The sequence below is a fragment of the Loxodonta africana genome, chromosome 6 (assembly GCF_030014295.1).
Source record: "Loxodonta africana isolate mLoxAfr1 chromosome 6, mLoxAfr1.hap2, whole genome shotgun sequence".
NCBI lineage: Eukaryota > Metazoa > Chordata > Mammalia > Proboscidea > Elephantidae > Loxodonta > Loxodonta africana.
Window position 1 is genome coordinate 9,904,631 of NC_087347.1, and position 17,375 is coordinate 9,922,005.

The 17,375-nt window shown below is 43.1% G+C and overlaps 1 protein-coding gene across 2 annotated transcripts in view; it reads right to left on the minus strand.

Annotated features, from left to right (window-relative positions):
- The window catches only part of GIGYF2 (GRB10 interacting GYF protein 2), a 144,641-nt gene that overhangs the window by 17,753 nt on the left and 109,513 nt on the right, over positions 1-17,375 (minus strand). Inside the window, exons 22-25 of one of the 2 annotated variants that reach the window (XM_064286544.1) lie at positions 12,008-12,250; positions 8,527-8,649; positions 1,731-1,949; positions 1,392-1,594 (exon numbers count right to left, since the gene is read on the minus strand). In XM_064286544.1, coding sequence (XP_064142614.1) covers positions 1,392-1,594; positions 1,731-1,949; positions 8,527-8,649; positions 12,008-12,250 — 788 coding nt within the window. Of the gene's footprint in view, positions 1-1,391; positions 1,595-1,730; positions 1,953-8,526; positions 8,650-12,007; positions 12,251-17,375 lie in introns of both variants that reach the window. The other variant, XM_064286543.1, reaches the window with a different exon arrangement.

Consider the following 17,375-nt stretch of genomic DNA (forward strand, 5'->3'; position numbering starts at 1 on the left):
GTGTAATCTTCACAATTACACCCGTTATCATTATTATCTTCATTGTACACAGGAGGGAACTGAGGCTCAAAGAGGTTCCATCTTGCCCAAGGTAACAAAGCTAATAAGTGGTAGGGCTGGGATCTGAACTCATGTATTTAATACCAAAATCCATGCTCTTTCAACATTTTAGGATAAGGAAAGAAAGATGAAGATGAAATCACTACTTTATTGTACAGAGGTATTTATAATACTCACTATATAGCATAAAACCAACACCAAACCCATTGCCGAGTTGAATCTGACTCACAGCGACCCTTATAGTATAAGTAACATAAAATTTAAATTTAGAAACAATGCTAAGATCTACAGAACACCTTAGGGAAATGCTCAGCAACAGAAATATTACACTACTCCTAAGATCTGGAGAACACCTGAGAGAAATGCTCAACAACAGAAGTATGAGACTACTCCTAAGACCTGGAGAACACCTGAGAGAAATGCTCAACAACAGAAGTATGACACTACTCCTAAGACCTGGAGAACACCTGAAAGAAATGCTTAACAACAGAAGTATGACACTAATCCTAAGATCTAGAGAACACCTGAGAGAAATGCTCAGCAACAGAAGTATTACACTACTCCTAAGATCTAGAGAACACCTGAGAGAAATGTTCAACAACAGAAGTATGACACTGCTTCTAAGATCTGGAAAACACCTGAGAGAAATGCTTGACAACAGAAGTATGACACTGCTCCTAAGATCTAGAGAACCTTAGAGAAATGCTCAACAACAGAAGTATGACACTACTCCTAAGACCTGGAAAACACCTGAGAGAAATGCTCAACAACAGAAGTATGACACTACTCCTAAGATCTAGAGAACCTTAGAGAAATGCTCAACAACAGAAGTATGACACTACTCCTAAGACCTGGAAAACACCTGAGAGAAATGCTCGACAACAGAAGTATGACACTACTCCTAAGACCTGGAGAACACCTGACAGAAATGTTCAACAACAGAAGTATGACACTGCTCCTAAGATCTGGAAAACACCTGAGAGAAATGCTTGACAACAGAAGTATGACACTGCTCCTAAGATCTAGAGAACCTTAGAGAAATGCTCAACAACAAAAGTATGGCACTGTTGCTAAGATCCAGGAAGTGGTTACCACGTGGGAGGCAATGGGCTAATCGCTCAGCAGCAGAAACAGTCTCAGAAGGGGTCCCTGGAAATGATACAGATGTGTTTCTACGCGGAAGAAGGCAACCATCGTGATCGTGACTTCGTATGCTTAGACACAGATGAAAACAACACGTACGGACTAACCAACTCCCTTCCCTGCACCCCTCCCCAAACAAACAAACACCACCCACCAAGGAGCAAGAACTCGATCGTTTTGAGCCCTACCTGAGACTGGCGTTTTTATTTTTATTTGTTGAATTCCTAGGTCCCACTTCTTTCACTGCATCATCCCAGAATCCCATGTTGGAGTTTTTCGTGTCCGCATTACTCCAGATACTACTGACCAGGTCTGATGCCCACTGGTTCGGGGGACCTGTATTTATCGAGCCCCAAACAGAATTCCCAATGCTGGTGTGCAGGTTGGAATGCTGTTAAAGAAACAGATGTCAATATTTAATATCAGGTAACAATACTGAAAGATTTAAAAACAAGCAGCCCACAACAGTCAGAAAAGGTAACTGGCAGGACCAGCCCAGGGGCTGACGGCGAGGGAAACGGACCCACCGCGCTATTCCGGGCCCTACTGGGCTGCTGCTGCTGGTGCTGCTGCTGCTGCTGCTGCTGCTGCTTCTGCATCTGCCGGACCTCCTCCTGCTGTATCTCCAGAAGGGATTTTGTGGTGCCCGCGGGCTTGCTGACATTGCCCCAACCTGACAGTTTCTGCTGCTGCTGCTGCTGCTGCTGCTGGAGCGCTTTCATCAGCTCCCTCTGCTGGCGCCTTTGCTGCTGAGCAAAACCAGAAGCTAGCTCAGGATTCCCGTTCTCAGGCGACCCTTACAGATGTCCAGTGCGCTACACACAATTAAATAAAATACTCGGCTGGGTTACTCCCTCTGCTGCGAATACAGATGTGAACTGTCAGAGGTACTGAGAGGAGAGGAAGAGATCTACTTCTTAAAAATTAAGTAAAGCCCCGCCAAAATGACAAAAAAATATACGTTTTTAAAAAACATAAGCCCACAGTTATGGACAGAGGGAACAAGACAGACTTAAAAACTGCTAAAATGAAACTAAACCAAACCTGTTGTTGTCAAGTCAATTCCAACTCATAAAAACCCTGTAGCGCAGAACTGAACTGCCTCACAGAGTTTCCAAGGAGCGGCTGGTGGATTTGAACTGCTGGCCTGTTGGTTAGCAGCAAAGCTCTTAACCACTGGTGGTCAGATAAATAATGATAACCAGTGTAACAGACCCAATAAATTGACAGCTAAGTAAAGGAAGCTCAGAAACAGGCTGACTCGTAGAGAAAGCTCAGGAATTGGAGGTGCTGGGTATCTCAGATGAGGAGTCCCGGTAAGGCTAACAGCAGACAGGCTGGAAGTCTTTTGAAAAAAAAAAAAAAAAACTGCTTCCCCAACTCTACATACTGGGGCGAATGTCTCTCCCTTACCACAGCAGGGAACTGGTTCCTCTTTGGAGAGGCTGAACCAGAGAGGCAGCAGCCTTTCTCCTCCAAGGGCTTACTTCTCAGGCAAGAGACTGGAGGATTACTCTACGGGGAAGCTGATCAGCTAGAGAAGAAGCAAAATACTAAGAGGCGAGGGGAAGAGAAGCCCACCAAAGTGCTGTACATACCGGAACTTCTAAAGAGCTTTGTAATGCCTTACTCTCCAACATGAACAACCAGCCCGGGATCACCAAGCATTTAATGTGAGCTTCTCAGAGGAAAGACAAAGACCAAAACAAACAAAGTTCAGTGCAATCAGAAACAAGACAAAGGAAAGGAGGAACTAGCTTTTTAAAAAGCTGTCAGTAATACCCTTAGAAGATGGTGGCAGTCAATAAAAAGAAACACTTAGAGAAAATAAGACCTCAGGGGAGTCTAAAATGAGAAAGCATGCATTAAAAGTTCAACAGAAGGCTAGAAACAGAAAGCTAAGGCAAAGTCCCATCAAGAAACATAATAAGGCGGGAAATCAGGATCAGTCCAGAGGACAACCTGCGAATGACAGGCACGCCAAGCAGACAGAACACTGGGGGGGCAGCAAACTGAGGACATTCAGATGGGAACAGGGTAGAGGTTTCTGGGAAGGATGTCTCTAGGGAACAAATGCAATGAAATTATCTTAGGTTCCTCGTCGTGGGAAATAGGTACTGAGAGACGCTTCACAGAGATTTTGAAGAGTATGGGAAGACCGAAAGTTCAAAGGAAAATAAAAGGAATTATTAACTTCTCACCAGAGATGCTAATAAAAAGATGAACAAGACCTACAATTCCCACTCTGGTCCCCACTATTTTTTTTTTTTTTTTTTTAGCAGAGACCAAAATTATTGGAACAATTTCTAGCCTTGCAAGGAGAAGAGATGTGCTGCACTGCGTCTGTCTGCTGATGATGACCTTTCGGAGAGTAAAAATTTTAGAAAAGTTCAGTCTTTTTTTTTTTTTTTCCCCAGAAGGTGGGGAGTAAGGTGATTTTCAAGGTGATGAAACTTTTGAGGTCACTAGTGAGGCACATCACATGGTGATGCACATTCTTTCTGTGGTCAAGCACATCTGTATCTCATAGCCCTTCTGTTTCAGTGAACCACGACACCTGGTCCAAAAATGACAACATGCTTTCTCTGACAAACTGACTGCTCTGCCTCCAATCACATCCCATAAGCACTTTCTTCAGGTTTTTGCTACATGAGGTCACCTTTTCAGAGAAGCCCTCCCAGATCACAATGCTTAAAAATGGACAGTTACTTCCATCACCAACAGCATCTCAAATCCCAACACTCTCTCTTCTATGCCCACTCGCTGTCTCGTTGAGGCTCACTACCTCCTACTGTGCTATACGTTTTACTTATTTCTCATTGACCATCTCCTCTCAATTAGAAGGTAAGCTTCACGAAGGCAGAGATTTTTGTCTGCTTTCTTGTTGTTAGGTGCGACTCAGTTGGTGCCGACTCATAGCGACCCTATGTACGACAGAACAAAACACTGCCCAGTTCTGCACCATCCTCACAATCGTTATGCTTGAGCCCACTGTTGCAGCCACTGTGTCAATCTATCTCATTGAGGGTCTTCCTCTTTTTTGCTGACCCTCTACTTTGCCAAGCATGATGTCCTTCTCCCGGGGCTGATTCCTCTTGACAATGTGTCCAAGGTATTTGAGATGTAGTCTCGTCATCCTTGCCTCTAAGGAGCATTCTGGTTGTGCCTCTTTCAAGGCAGATTTGTTCATTCTTTTGACAGACTATGGTACATTCCATATTCTTCACCAATACCAAAATTGAAAGGTGCCAATTCTTCTTCAGTCATCCTTATTCATCATTCAGCTTTTGCATGCATATGAAATAACCAAAAACACCATGGCTTGGGTCAGGCACACCTTAGTCTTCCAGAGATGAGATCTTTGCTTTTCAACACTTGAAAGAGGTCCTTTGCAGCAGATTTGCCCAATGCAATGCATCTTTTGATTTCTTGACTGCTGCTTCCATGGGTATTGACTGTGGATCAGAGTAAAACGAAATCCTTGACAACTTCATTCTTTTCTCTGTTTATCATGATGTTGCCTACTGGTCCAGTTGTGAGAATTTTTGTTTTCTTTATGCTGACATGTAATCCATACTGAAGGCTGGGGTCTTTGATCTTCATCAGTAAGTGCTTAAAGTCTTCTTCACTTTCAGCAAGCAAGGTTGTGTCATCTGCATAACACAGGTGGTTAATGAGTCTTCCTCCAATCCCGATGCCGCTCTTCTTCATATAGTCCAGCTTCTCAGATTAACTGTTCAGCACAGATTGAGGAAGTGTGGTTGGTGGAAGGATAAAACCCTCACGCGCATCTCTCCTAACTAAACCACACGGTATCCCATCATTCTGTTCGAAAGACTGCCTCTTGATCTACGTACAGGTTCCTCATGAGCACAATTAAGTGTTCTGGAATTCCCATTCTTCACAATGTTATCTAGAATTTGTTATGATTCACAAAGTTGAATGCCTTTGCATTGTCGAAACACAGTTAAACATCTTCCCGGTATTCTCTGCTTTCAACCAAGATCCATCTGACATCAGCAATAATATCCCTGGTTCCACATCCTCTTCTGAAACCAGCCTGAATTTCTGGCAGTTCCTTATTGATATACTGCTGCAGCTGCTTCTGAATGACCTTCAGCAAAATTTTCCTTGTGTGTGACATTAATGATATTGTTCTATGATTTCCACATTCAGTTGGATCACCTTTCTTGGGAATAGGCATAAATACAGCTCTCTTCCAGTTGGTTGGCCAGGAGGCTCTCTTCCAAATTTCTTGGCATAGACAAGTAAGCACTTCCACTGCTGCATCTGTTTGCTGAAACATCTCAATTGATATTCTGTCAATTCCTGGAGGCTTATTTTTTGCCAACGCTTTCAGTGCAGCGACCTCTCCCTTCAGCACCAATCGGTTCCTGGTCTTATGCCACCTCCTGAAATGGAGCTTGAGCTTGAAACGGATGAACGTTGACAGATTCTTTTTGGTACAGTGACTCTGTGTATTCCTTCCATCTTCTTTTAATGCTACCTGCATCATTTAATACTTCCCCATAGAATCCTTCAGTATTGCAACTTGAGGCTTGAAATTTTTCTTCAGTTCTTTCAGCCTGAGAAACGCCAGGCGTGTTCTTCTCTTTTGATTTTTTAACTCCAGGTCCTTGCGCATGTCATTATACTACTTTACTTTGTCTTCTGGAGCTGCCCTTTGAAATCTTCTGTTCAGTTCTTTCACTTCATTATTTCTTCCTTTCGCTTTAGCTACTCGACATTCAAGAGCAAGTTTCAGAGTCTCTTCTGACATCCATTTTGGTCTTTTCCATCTTTACTGTTCTTTTTAATGACCTCTTGCTTTCTTCAAGTATGATGTCCTTGATGTCATTCCACAACTGATCTGGTCTTTGATCATTACTGTTCAACACATCAAATCTATTGAGATGGTCTCTAAGTTTTTACTAAGTTCAGGTGAGATTATGTTCAAGGTCGTACTTTGGCTCTCGTGGGTTTAATTTTCTTCAGTTTCAACTTGAATTTGCATATGAGCAACTGATGGTCTGTTCCACAGCTGATCCCTGGCCTTGTTCTGACTAATGATATTGAGCTTTTCCATCATTTCTTTCCACAGGTGTACTCAATCTGATTCCTGTGTATTCTATCTGGCGAGATCCACATGTATAGTCACCATTTATGTTGGCGATAAAAGGTATCTGCAATTAAGACGTCGTCGGTCTTGTAAAATTCTATCATGTGATTACCGGCATGGTTTCTATCACCAAGGCTGTATTTTCCAACTACCAATCCTTCTTCGTCTCCCACTTTCACATCCCAATCACCAGTAATTATCAATGCATCCTGATTGCATGTTTGATCAATTTCAGACTGCAGAAGTTGGTAAAAATCTTCAATTTCTTCATCTTTGGTCTTAGTAGTAGGTACATAAATTTGAATAATAGTCATATTAACTCGTCTTCCTTGTAGATATTATTCTATCACTGACAACGTTGTACTTCAGGACAGATCTTGAAATGTTCTTTTTGATGATGAATGCAGTGCCATTCCTCTTCAATTTGTCATTCCTGGCATAGTAGATCATATGACTGTCTAATTCAAAATGGCCTATACCAGTCCATCTCAGCTCACTAATGCCTCGGATATTGATGTTTATGTGGTCCATTTCATTTCTGATGATTTCCAATCTTCCTAGAGTTATACTTCGTACATCACATGTTCTGACTATTAATGGATGTTTGCAGCTGTTTCTTCTAATTTTGAGTCATGCCACATCAGCAAATGAAGGTCCTGAAAGCTCGACTCCATCCACATCATTATGGTCGACTCTGCTTTGAGGAGGCAGCTCTTCCCCAGTCGTCTTTTGAGTGCCTTCCAACCTGGGGGGCTCATCTTCTGGCGCTGTATCAGACAATGTTCCACTGCTGTTCATAAGGTTTTCACTGGCTAATTCTTTTCAGAAGCAGACCGCTGGGCCCTTCTTCCTAGTCTGTCTTAGTCTGGAAGCTCGGCTGAAACCTGTCCGTCACAGGTGACCCTGCTGGTATCTGAAAACTGACGGCGCTGCTTCCAGCATCACATAAATCCAGAAGACCCCAGAGTAAGACAGACTGACAGATGTGGGAGGGTTTGGTCTGCTTGAGTCTCAGCTATATCTGCAGACTATAACTGAGCAGGTACTCAGGCAAATATGTACTGAATGAATGAATGAATGAATGCAGCACCTAATGGCATGCTCATCCAAACTGTTTCACTTATTCACATTCTCCTCTATTAAGAACTGCGCTCTTGCTTTTTATTTCCATCTTTCACTCTTTTGTATCCTTCCTATCCTAACATGAACTACAGAACACAGACTAAAGCAGAGACACTTTATTTCTATCATGTTATGTTTTTCTAGGTTAGTCAGGAAACCCAGTTATCTTCTAGAGAAAAATGTATTCTGCATTCTAAGCATCAAATTTACAAAGGATTCCTTATATAAAACTCATCCCCCATTCTGAACAATCCATGTAAATTTATGAGCGATTCTCAAGAGCTACAGTAATATATTTTAGGTAACTAAACATTTATGCTACACAATCAATGTTATTCCTATCAGATCCTCTGTATCTGTCAAAGGGGGACAGTAGTGACTCAGTGGTAGAATTCTCGCCTTCCATGTGGGAGAACCCAAACCAAACCCAGCCACTGAGTTGATTCCGACTCAAAGCAACCCTATAGGACAGAGTAGAACTGCTCCATAGGGTTTCCAAGGCTATAATCTTTACAGAAGCAGACTGTTACATCTTTCTCCCGCGGAGTGGCTGATGGATTTGAACCGCCAATCTTTCAGTTGGCAGCCGAGCGCTGTAACCACTACGCCACCAGGTCTCTTTCTATGTGGGAGGCCCACGTTCAGTTTCCAACCAACGTACCTCGTACACACAACCACATCTGTTAGTGGTGATGTGCGTATCGCTACGACGCTGAACAAGTTTCAGCAGAGCTTCTAGACTAAGACAGACTAGGAAGAAAGGCCTGATGTTCTACTTGCAAAAATCAGCCAATGACAACCCTGTGGGTCACAATGCTCCGATTCACAGCTGATAGTGAGGATGGCACAGGATTGGGCAGCGTTTTATTCCACTGTGCGCAGGGTCGTCACACGTCCGACGCCTCTTTGACAGCAGCTAACATTTGTTAGGGTGACCAAATTGTAGACTTCAAAGAGTTTAATAACGAGCATCCAACTCTGACAATTCTGACAATAATAGCTTTCTTCAGTAACCACTAACCAGTAATGCACACTAGCTAGTCTGGAGAACTGTTTCACTTTTTAAAACTCTTTAAATTTACCTCTTCTCGAAGCTGCCGTTCTCTTTCTTCTTCTAGTTTTTGGATTTCAGCCAATGACAGGGTTGCCTGGGACTGACATGCTGCTGTATTGGACTGCTGGCCCCACGTTGAAGAGGAGGGAAGCTAACAACAAAGGAAGGGAAAGAGTTCATGAGGGATGGCGGACAGGAAACAAAGACGCACTAACGCATTATGTACAGCCGGAACATTCCCATTTCCCTCAACGCTATTTACAACAATTCAAATTTCCTTCTGCATGTGACTCTCTCAGTAAATTTACTTCTTTTGCTTCCTGAATTTTTTGCCACTGCCCCAAACCTAAGACAATTTTAAACAATTTAGGATAAAACACACACACATATATTTGATCTAACATTTTGGGATTGCAAATATGTCACCTTGGCACTGACATATAGAGCAATATACATCCAATAAAGTGAAAGGCATAAGCGAAAGAATCAATAAAGCAGCCTGAAGATTTGTAATCCAACAAGGCACAAGGACCATGACCTGCTACACCCAGTGATGGGGTTAAGGACGAGCTATCTGAAGGGAGAGCTGAGGCTGTGGCTTCAGGAGATGCAGGCATGTTTCTCAATCACGCTTCTACGAATAACCAGGCTGTAGCTTCTAGTCATCAGCACTAAGCTGTTTTTAATCAAGAATGCTGTTTTTCCTGTCCCTTCACATTACTAACTAGAGTTTAACTATTTGGGTCCTGAATACATTAATGTTTTCAAAAGCCTGATTATTATAAAGCAACCCTTGGGCACACAGCGGTTAAGCAGTCAGCTGCTAACTCAAAGGTCAGCGGTTTGAACCCACCAGCCGCTCTGTGGGAGAAAGATGTGGCAGTCCGCTTCTATAAAAGATTTATAGCCTTGGAAACCCTGTGGAGCAGTTCTACTCTGTCCTACAGGGTCACTATGAGTCAGAATCAACTTCATAGCAGTGGGTTTGGTCTGGCTTTTGTAGTTATTCTAAGGGAACCCTTACTCTTCTTGGTCAGAACAAGCTATGCTCCAATTTTGAAACGTCTTATGGCTCTTAAACAACAACAACAAAAGACAAACCTAAAGCCTTTTAAAGCCTGCTTAATAAAAGTAATATACATGCATGGATTAAAACCAACAAAATACTAAACAATGCCAAAAAAAACAGGACTACAGCAGAAATCTCTAAGAGTGGAACTGATGGGATAAAGGACATAAACCATACAAATTTTCAGTGAAATTGTCACAGAGCTCTGAAACCATGAAACTCTCGGAAGAAAACGTAAATCTTCATGACTTCAGACTTGGCAGTGGATTCTTAGATATGACACCTGAAGCAGAAGCAACAACAGAAAAACTGGTAAGTTGGACTTCCCAGACTTCAGAACTTCCTCCATCAAAGGACGCCATCAGAAAAGAAAAACACAAACCACAGAATGGGAGAAAATATTTGAAAATCATATCTGATAAGGGGTTTGCATCTAAAACACACACAGAACTCTTACAACTCAAAAACACAAATAATCCAATTAAAAAGAACGGGCCACAGATCTGGGTCTTGCTCCACAGAAGACCTACAAACGGCCAATAAGCCCATAAAAAGATGCGCAACATCACCATTCACCAGGGAGATGCAATTCAAAACCAAGAGCTGCAACTTCACACCGCTAGTACGGCCATAATCGGTAAGTGTTGATTACGGTAAGTGTTGGTGAGAATGTAGAAAACCCGTAACCCTTGTACAGTTAGCGGGAAAGTCAAACGATTCAGCCACGTTGGACTGACACCAGTTCCTCAAACGGTTGAACACAGTTACCACGTGACCTAGCCGTCTGATTTCTAGTCACACACCTAAAGAGATGAAAGCGCGCATACGCCCAAAAATCCTTCCATGAATGTTCCATAGCGGCATTATTTATAATAGTCAAAACAGACAAACAACCTATGTGTCCATCAACCGATGAATGGATAAACAAAAAGTGGAGTATTATTTGGTCATAAAAAGGAATGAAGTACTGACATGTGCTACAACACGGATGAACTCGAAAACATTACGCTGTGTCAAAGAAGGCAGTCATAAATGACCACGTGTTATATCATCCATTCATACGAAATGTCCAGATAGGACATAAAAACACAGAAATGCAGAGAGACAGAAGGCAGATTAGCAGCTGCTTAGGGCTGAGGGCCGCTGGGGGAGGAAGAGGAAGGACAGCTGCAGGATGAACACGCTCAAAACATCGACTGTAGCGACAGTTGCACTTGTTTGTTAACGTAGTAACAGGCTGTTCAACTTGAATGTACATGTTAACTGGGTGAACTGTACAGTAAACGAGTTATATCTCAATAAACCTATTTCTAATACTGCTTGTTTCTTCTCGCAAAAGCTTTTTACAATTCCTCCCAACCATCTCGGATTATCTTCACTCGGAACGTTTATTTATAAAACATCACTACAGTCTTTACAAGAGGACAGGAAGCCAAAACTGGGCAGAGTGAGAGACTTGGTCAGACGAGACAGAGATCTGGAAACTACCCATGCCTCTGCCCCTCCCTCACACCTGAAGTACGTCTCTTAACAACCTTTTCAGGGCCCTGCAGACAAGGACACATGGGTTCTAATACGTGGTTCTGCTACCAATTCTCGGATGGACCCAAGGCAAGTGACTTATATTCTTAACATTTCTCCTCTAATCAATTACTGGTAATAACACCTAAGCTTTGTAATGGAGGTTGTGAAGACTAAATGAGATATCTATGTCAGCATGGTGCTGACACAAAGCTAGTACTCAGCACTGGTGGGATCTCCAGCCCCTCTATTAGGCCTAGATGAAGCCCTCCTCTCCCTGGTTGGTGTCCCCTATCCTCAACGGGTCTGCCGACCCCCAGGCTTGTTATCTTCAAGTCCATCTTCCACTTAGGTCTCCAAGTGATGTATCTGCTCCTCTAGAACTGACAGTACTGTTCTCTAGTTGAAAGCAATTCAGAGGCCGGCTCCTGCCGCACATCCTGAACTCATAATGCTTCAGCGGGGTATGCGCAGCCCTGGAGATCTGGGCGTTTCCCACACTTCCTGCAGCCCCAGTAACCTACTTTTCAAATCCCCCAAACATACCACAGCATTTCTTACCTTCCTGCCTCCTGCCACCCCACGCTGTCTCCTCTCTTATACATATCCCTGCCCCATTTCCCAAGGTGCAGGTTTACTTTTTTTAATCCCCCCCCGCCCCCCCCATCAAGACTCCATTTGGAAGTTACTTTTTTTCAAGAAGCCTTTCTAAGCTTCCCAGGACAGATTAGGGAAATTGTCTTGGCTTGCCTGCATTGCCGCTCACCTCCCAGCCTCCTGTTTATCCCTCTCGTGTTGCAATGTCTAACACAGTGCATTCCCATGCCACGCTCTATTGATGACTGGAAAACTCAAAGCAGTACTGCTCAGCCATAGAGTCGGCGTGCGGTTCTCCCGCAGCCGCCGCCCAGCGCGTTACCTTCATCTGGGCCAGCTGCTGCTGCTGCTGCTGCTGCTGCAACCTGCGGAGCGCCTCCTGCTGCTGCTGCTGCTGCCTCTGGCGCATCAGCTCCTTCTGGCGCTGCAGCTCCAGCTCCTTCCTCTTCCGCTCCTCCTCCTCGTGTCGCAGGCGGGCTGCCTCCTCTTCCACCCGGAGACGGTTTTCCTCTAATCGGCGCTGAGCTTCTTCTTCTTCCCGGGCCCATTTTGCAGCCTCCTCTTCCTTCCCAGAAGGAAAAATTAAAGAAGGGGGAGGAAAAAAAAAGATTTTAACTACAGTAAAAAAAAAAAAAAAAAAAACCGCTCTGCAGAGGCATCCGACTGTGTGGATTGTAACACACTGTGGGTGACACCGGGAAGAACAGAACCCCAGAACGCTTATTCGTGCTCACGTAGAACCTGTACATAAAGCAAGACGCTTGAACAGAACAAGGGGATACTGCATGGCTTAAAATCAGCAAAGGGGTGCATCAGGGCTGTATCCTTTCCACACTCATTCCATCTGTATGCTGAGCAAATAATCCAAGAAGCTGGACTACATGAAGAAGAACGGAGCATCAGGGTTGGAGGAAGACTCACTAACCACCTGCTTTATGCAGGCGACACAGCCTTGCCTGCGCAAAGTGAAGAGGACTAGAAGCACTTACTGATGAAGATCAAAGACCACAGCCTTCAGGATGGATTACATGTCAACATAAAGAAAACAAAAATCCTCACAACTGGACCGACAAGCAACATCACGACAAACAGAGGAAAGACAAAAGTAGTTAAGGAATTCATTTTATTTGGATCCTTAACACCAACGTAAGCAACAGTCAAGAAATCAAAACGACATACTGCATAGGGCAAATCTGCTGCCAAAGACCTCTTTAAAGTGTTGAAAAGCAAAGATGTCAATTTGAGGACTAAGGTGCGCCTGACCCAAGCCATGGTATTTTCAATCACTTCACACGCATGTGAAAGCTGGACAACCAAAGAAGAACTGATGCCTTTGAATTATAGTGTTGGTGCAGAATGCTGAGTATACCATGGACTGCCAGAAGAACAGACAAATCTGTCCTGGAGGAAGTACAGCCAGAATGCTCCTTGGAAGCAAGGACTTCTGTTTCATGTACTTTGTATGACACAGGATGGCACAGGACCAGGCAGTGTTTTGTTCTGTTGTACACAGGGTCACTACAGGTCACAGAACCAACTCGATGGCACCTAACAACAACAAAAACCTAAATCACATTTGAAGGCTTTTGTCAAATGGCTATAGAAGTGACAGAGAAAGTAGAAACTTTCTGACGGCATTAGGTAGAAGTAAATCTTTTAAAATATACATTCAGTAACCATAGAGGCCTGGCTTACTTAAAATAGCATTTAAATTTACTTGACAGTTTCTACATAAAAGGAATGTTACTCTGAACCCCTGTGGTGAGCACCACATGCAGGAAAGCCTGCTGGCGACACCATCCCACACAGGAGGCAGAGCTAGCCTGCTACCATGCTGAGCACTAAGAGTTGCCAAGACCTTACGAGGATATTGATTACCAGGAAGGCGTCCCACAGTTCTGGAACCAATGTGACTTTTCTAGGCCACTGGATTCCATCCCCGATCTCACCCCTTATGGACCCAGGGTCCAGAGGTCCTTCAGAACACCTCTCCCTCCATCACCTCTCTACTACCTTTTCCCTCACCTGGTTCCTTTTTCTTCTGCTTCCCTCCCTCAAAACCGTTCCACTGTGCCCTCAGGAACTCTCCTCGCCTCTGCAGAGTTGTCCACTGTGCCTGCAATGCCAAGGTCAAATGTCAGCCCCTCTACAAGGAGTTTCCCAGCCGTCTGGAGGTAGTCTTCACCTCTACCTTTTGATGATCAAGAACTACACCTTATTCTTATTTCTTTATCTGCTCCTAGCCCACCTGTGGTAGTCACTGTTGGCAACCTACCCAACAACCACTTTCCTCTCAGGCTTCTTCCTTGTAGACAGACACAGCCTCCTGCCATATCACAGGTCAAAGTTGCCAGATGTTGCTTTTCAAGCTTCCAATGCAACTAGGGGCAGCATGTGATCCAACACAGGCCAAAGAGTGATAAAAGGAAGTCTGCTGGGAGGTTTTCTAGGAAAGATAGTCTTCCCAGAAAAAAAGAAAAACCGCTATGAGAACAGGGCTACCCGCTCCCTTGAACAACAATGTGGTATCTCCTAACCATGAGGTGAAAATTTTAACTCAAAAGTCAGCACACTGAGAAATGGTAACGCAGAACTGTACAATGGGCCTGAATCCCTAATGACACCACTGACTGACTGGAGCAAGTGTGTAATGTGGGGCAATGATGCCAACTAGTCCTTGAGACATGTTTAGGTATTTTGATTGTGCGGCCGAAAGCCTCCTGACTGTGGCATTTACTTCTTTGTATATCCATCACACCCATGGCCTGCGACTTACTGATGGTAGAAACAATTTCTTTAAAAGTTCTGTATTACAGCAGGAAGGAAGCAGTCACAGGCACACAGCAAATTAACTACATTAACTGTTAAATAAATACACCAAAGAACAGAACAACACACCACACAGCCTAACACAGAAGCTATCCACCTTTCAAAGCATCTACTTTTCTAACAGTTTGCTAAATGACAAGAGCTGAATGATGACAGAAAGGTTCCAAAAGAGTTTCAATCATGAACCTAGACAAAAGCAGGAAATCACCAGCCTTGTATCAATCTAACCAACAAAACCTATGTGCGTCCCCACTCCTTAGGTGTGGGCTGTGCAAAGTCATCTCCCGCCAAAGAGGCTAGTCAGGAAGGGGGGGGGGGGCGGGGAGTAACTTTATAGCAGAAACCTGACAAACACTACTTCAGCCAGGTTAACAAAGTCCACATCCACAGTCATAAATCATGTTGACAGGACTTACCCCCGATATGCCGTAATGAAAATGGCACATTACCTCTGTGATTGTTTTTTCCCAAAACCTATAACCCCAGATGACTAATCATGAGAAAAATCTCAAATAAATCCCAATAGAGGGTGCTACGGATTGAATTGTTTCCCCAAAAAATGTGCATCAACGTGCCTAGGTCATGATTCCCAGTATTACCTGGTTGTCTGCCATTTTGTGATCTGATGTGATTATCCCATGTGTTGTAAATCCCAACCGCTACGATATTAAATGAGGCGGGATTAGAGGCCGTTACCTCAATGAGGTAGGACTCAATCTACAGGATTAGGTTGTATCTCGAGTCAGTCTCTTTTGAGATATAATAGAATCAAGAGAGAGGGAAGTGACCTCATACCACCAAGAAAGAAGAGCCAGGAGAACAACGCGTCCTTTGAACCTGGGGTTCCTGAGCTGAGAAACTCCTAGACCAAAGGGAAGATTGATGACAAGCACCTTCCCCCAGAGCTGACAGAGAGATAAAGTCTTCCCCTGAAGCCAGCACCCTGAATTCGGACTTAAAGCCTCCTAGACTGTTAGAGAATAAACTTCTCTTTTATTAAAGCCATCCACTTGTGGTATTTCTGTTACAGCAACGCCAGATGACTAAGACAGGGAGTATCCTATAGTATACTTATACTCCTCAAAACTGTCAAGGTCATCAAAAACAAGGAAAGTCTGAGAAACTGTCACAGCCAAGAGAAGCCCAAGGAAACCTGACAACTAAATACAATGAGGTACCCAAGATGATATTCTAGAACAGAAAAAGGACATCAGTTAAAAACTAAAGAAATCTGAATAAAGTACTGGACTTAAGTTAATTACAATGCAGAGACGACAGAGAAGCTCATTATCTGTCAGAACAAGGCCAGAAGCCGAATGCAGAACAGATCATCAATTGCTCGTATTCAAGTTCAAGCTGAAGCTGGAGAAAATTAAAACAAGTCCATGAGAGCCAAAGTACGGCCTTGAGGATATTCCACCTGAATTTAGAGACTTTATAGCATCTGAAGAATAGATTTGACACACTAAACACTAATGACTGAAGACCAGACAAGTTGGGGGACGACCTCAAGGACATCACACATGAAGAAAGCAAAAGGTCATTTAAAAGACAGGAAAGAAAGAAAAGACCAAAATGGATGTCAGAAGAAACTCTGAAACTTACTCTTGAACTTAAGAATAGCTAAAGCAAAGGGAAGAAATGATCACGTAAAGGAGCTGAACATTAAGATTTCAAAGAGCAGCTCGAGAAGACAATGTAATTGTATACTTTAAAAGGCTGAATTTTTATGGTATGTGAATTATACCTCAATTAAAAAAAGAGCACATAAGACAATAATAAAGAGACAAACACGTGTATCTGAAAAATGGGAACGCTATATCTACCTTACAGGATTGCTGCAAGAATTAAGTGAAATTACATATCTAAAAGAGCTCTGGTAGAGTTGTGGTTAAGAGCTCAGCTGCTAACCAAAAGGTCAGCCATTCAAATCCACCAGCCGTTGGAAACCCTACGGGGCAGTCTGCTCTGTCCTACAGGGTTGCTATGGGTTGGAATCCACTCGACAGCACCTAACAATAACAACGAGGCATCTAAAGCATCTACTACGATACCTCAATAAATGATAATTTCCATCGTAAAAAAAGGAAAACAATTTTCAAATTGGGCAAGGTTTGAACATACACTTTACACAGATCTATGAATGGACAATAATCACATGAAAAAATGTTCAACATCTTTAAACCAAAAACCAAGAAACATCATTAGTCTTCATTAGAACCATAATGAGATACCCTCCACGTACCAACTAGAATGGCTAAAAAGACTGACATCATCAAATGCTGACAAGAACACAGAACTGGCTTTTTCATACACTGTCGACGGTAATTTAAAACAGTACAACACCACTGTGGGTAAAGTTTGGTGTTTTCTTATAAAGTTAAAATACTCCTGCCCTTTGACCCAGCAATTCCACTCCTCGGTGTTTATCAGAGGAAATGGAAATACGTGTTCATAAAATGGCTTATGCACCTGGAGCAAAACTGAGAACATCCCAAATGCCCTCAACGGGAGGATGAAGAAACAAACGGCAATACACTCACACACTGGAACACTACTCGGCAACGACAACAACAAATGAAGTGCTGATGCCTGTAACAATATGAAAGAAATCTCCTACCATTATGCTGAATAAAAGCCAGATTTAAAAAAGCGCATACTGTATGGCTCCACATACATGAAATTCTAGAAGCCACAAAGGTGAAAAATAATTAGAGGAGGGATTTTTCTGTGAGTGTGAGGCGTAGACTGACTGAGAGAGTATTTTATAACATGATGGGGCATGGGTTATAATACTGTACCTATTCGTCATTACTGTGCTGCTCAAAATTTATATTTCAATATATGTAAGTTATACCTTA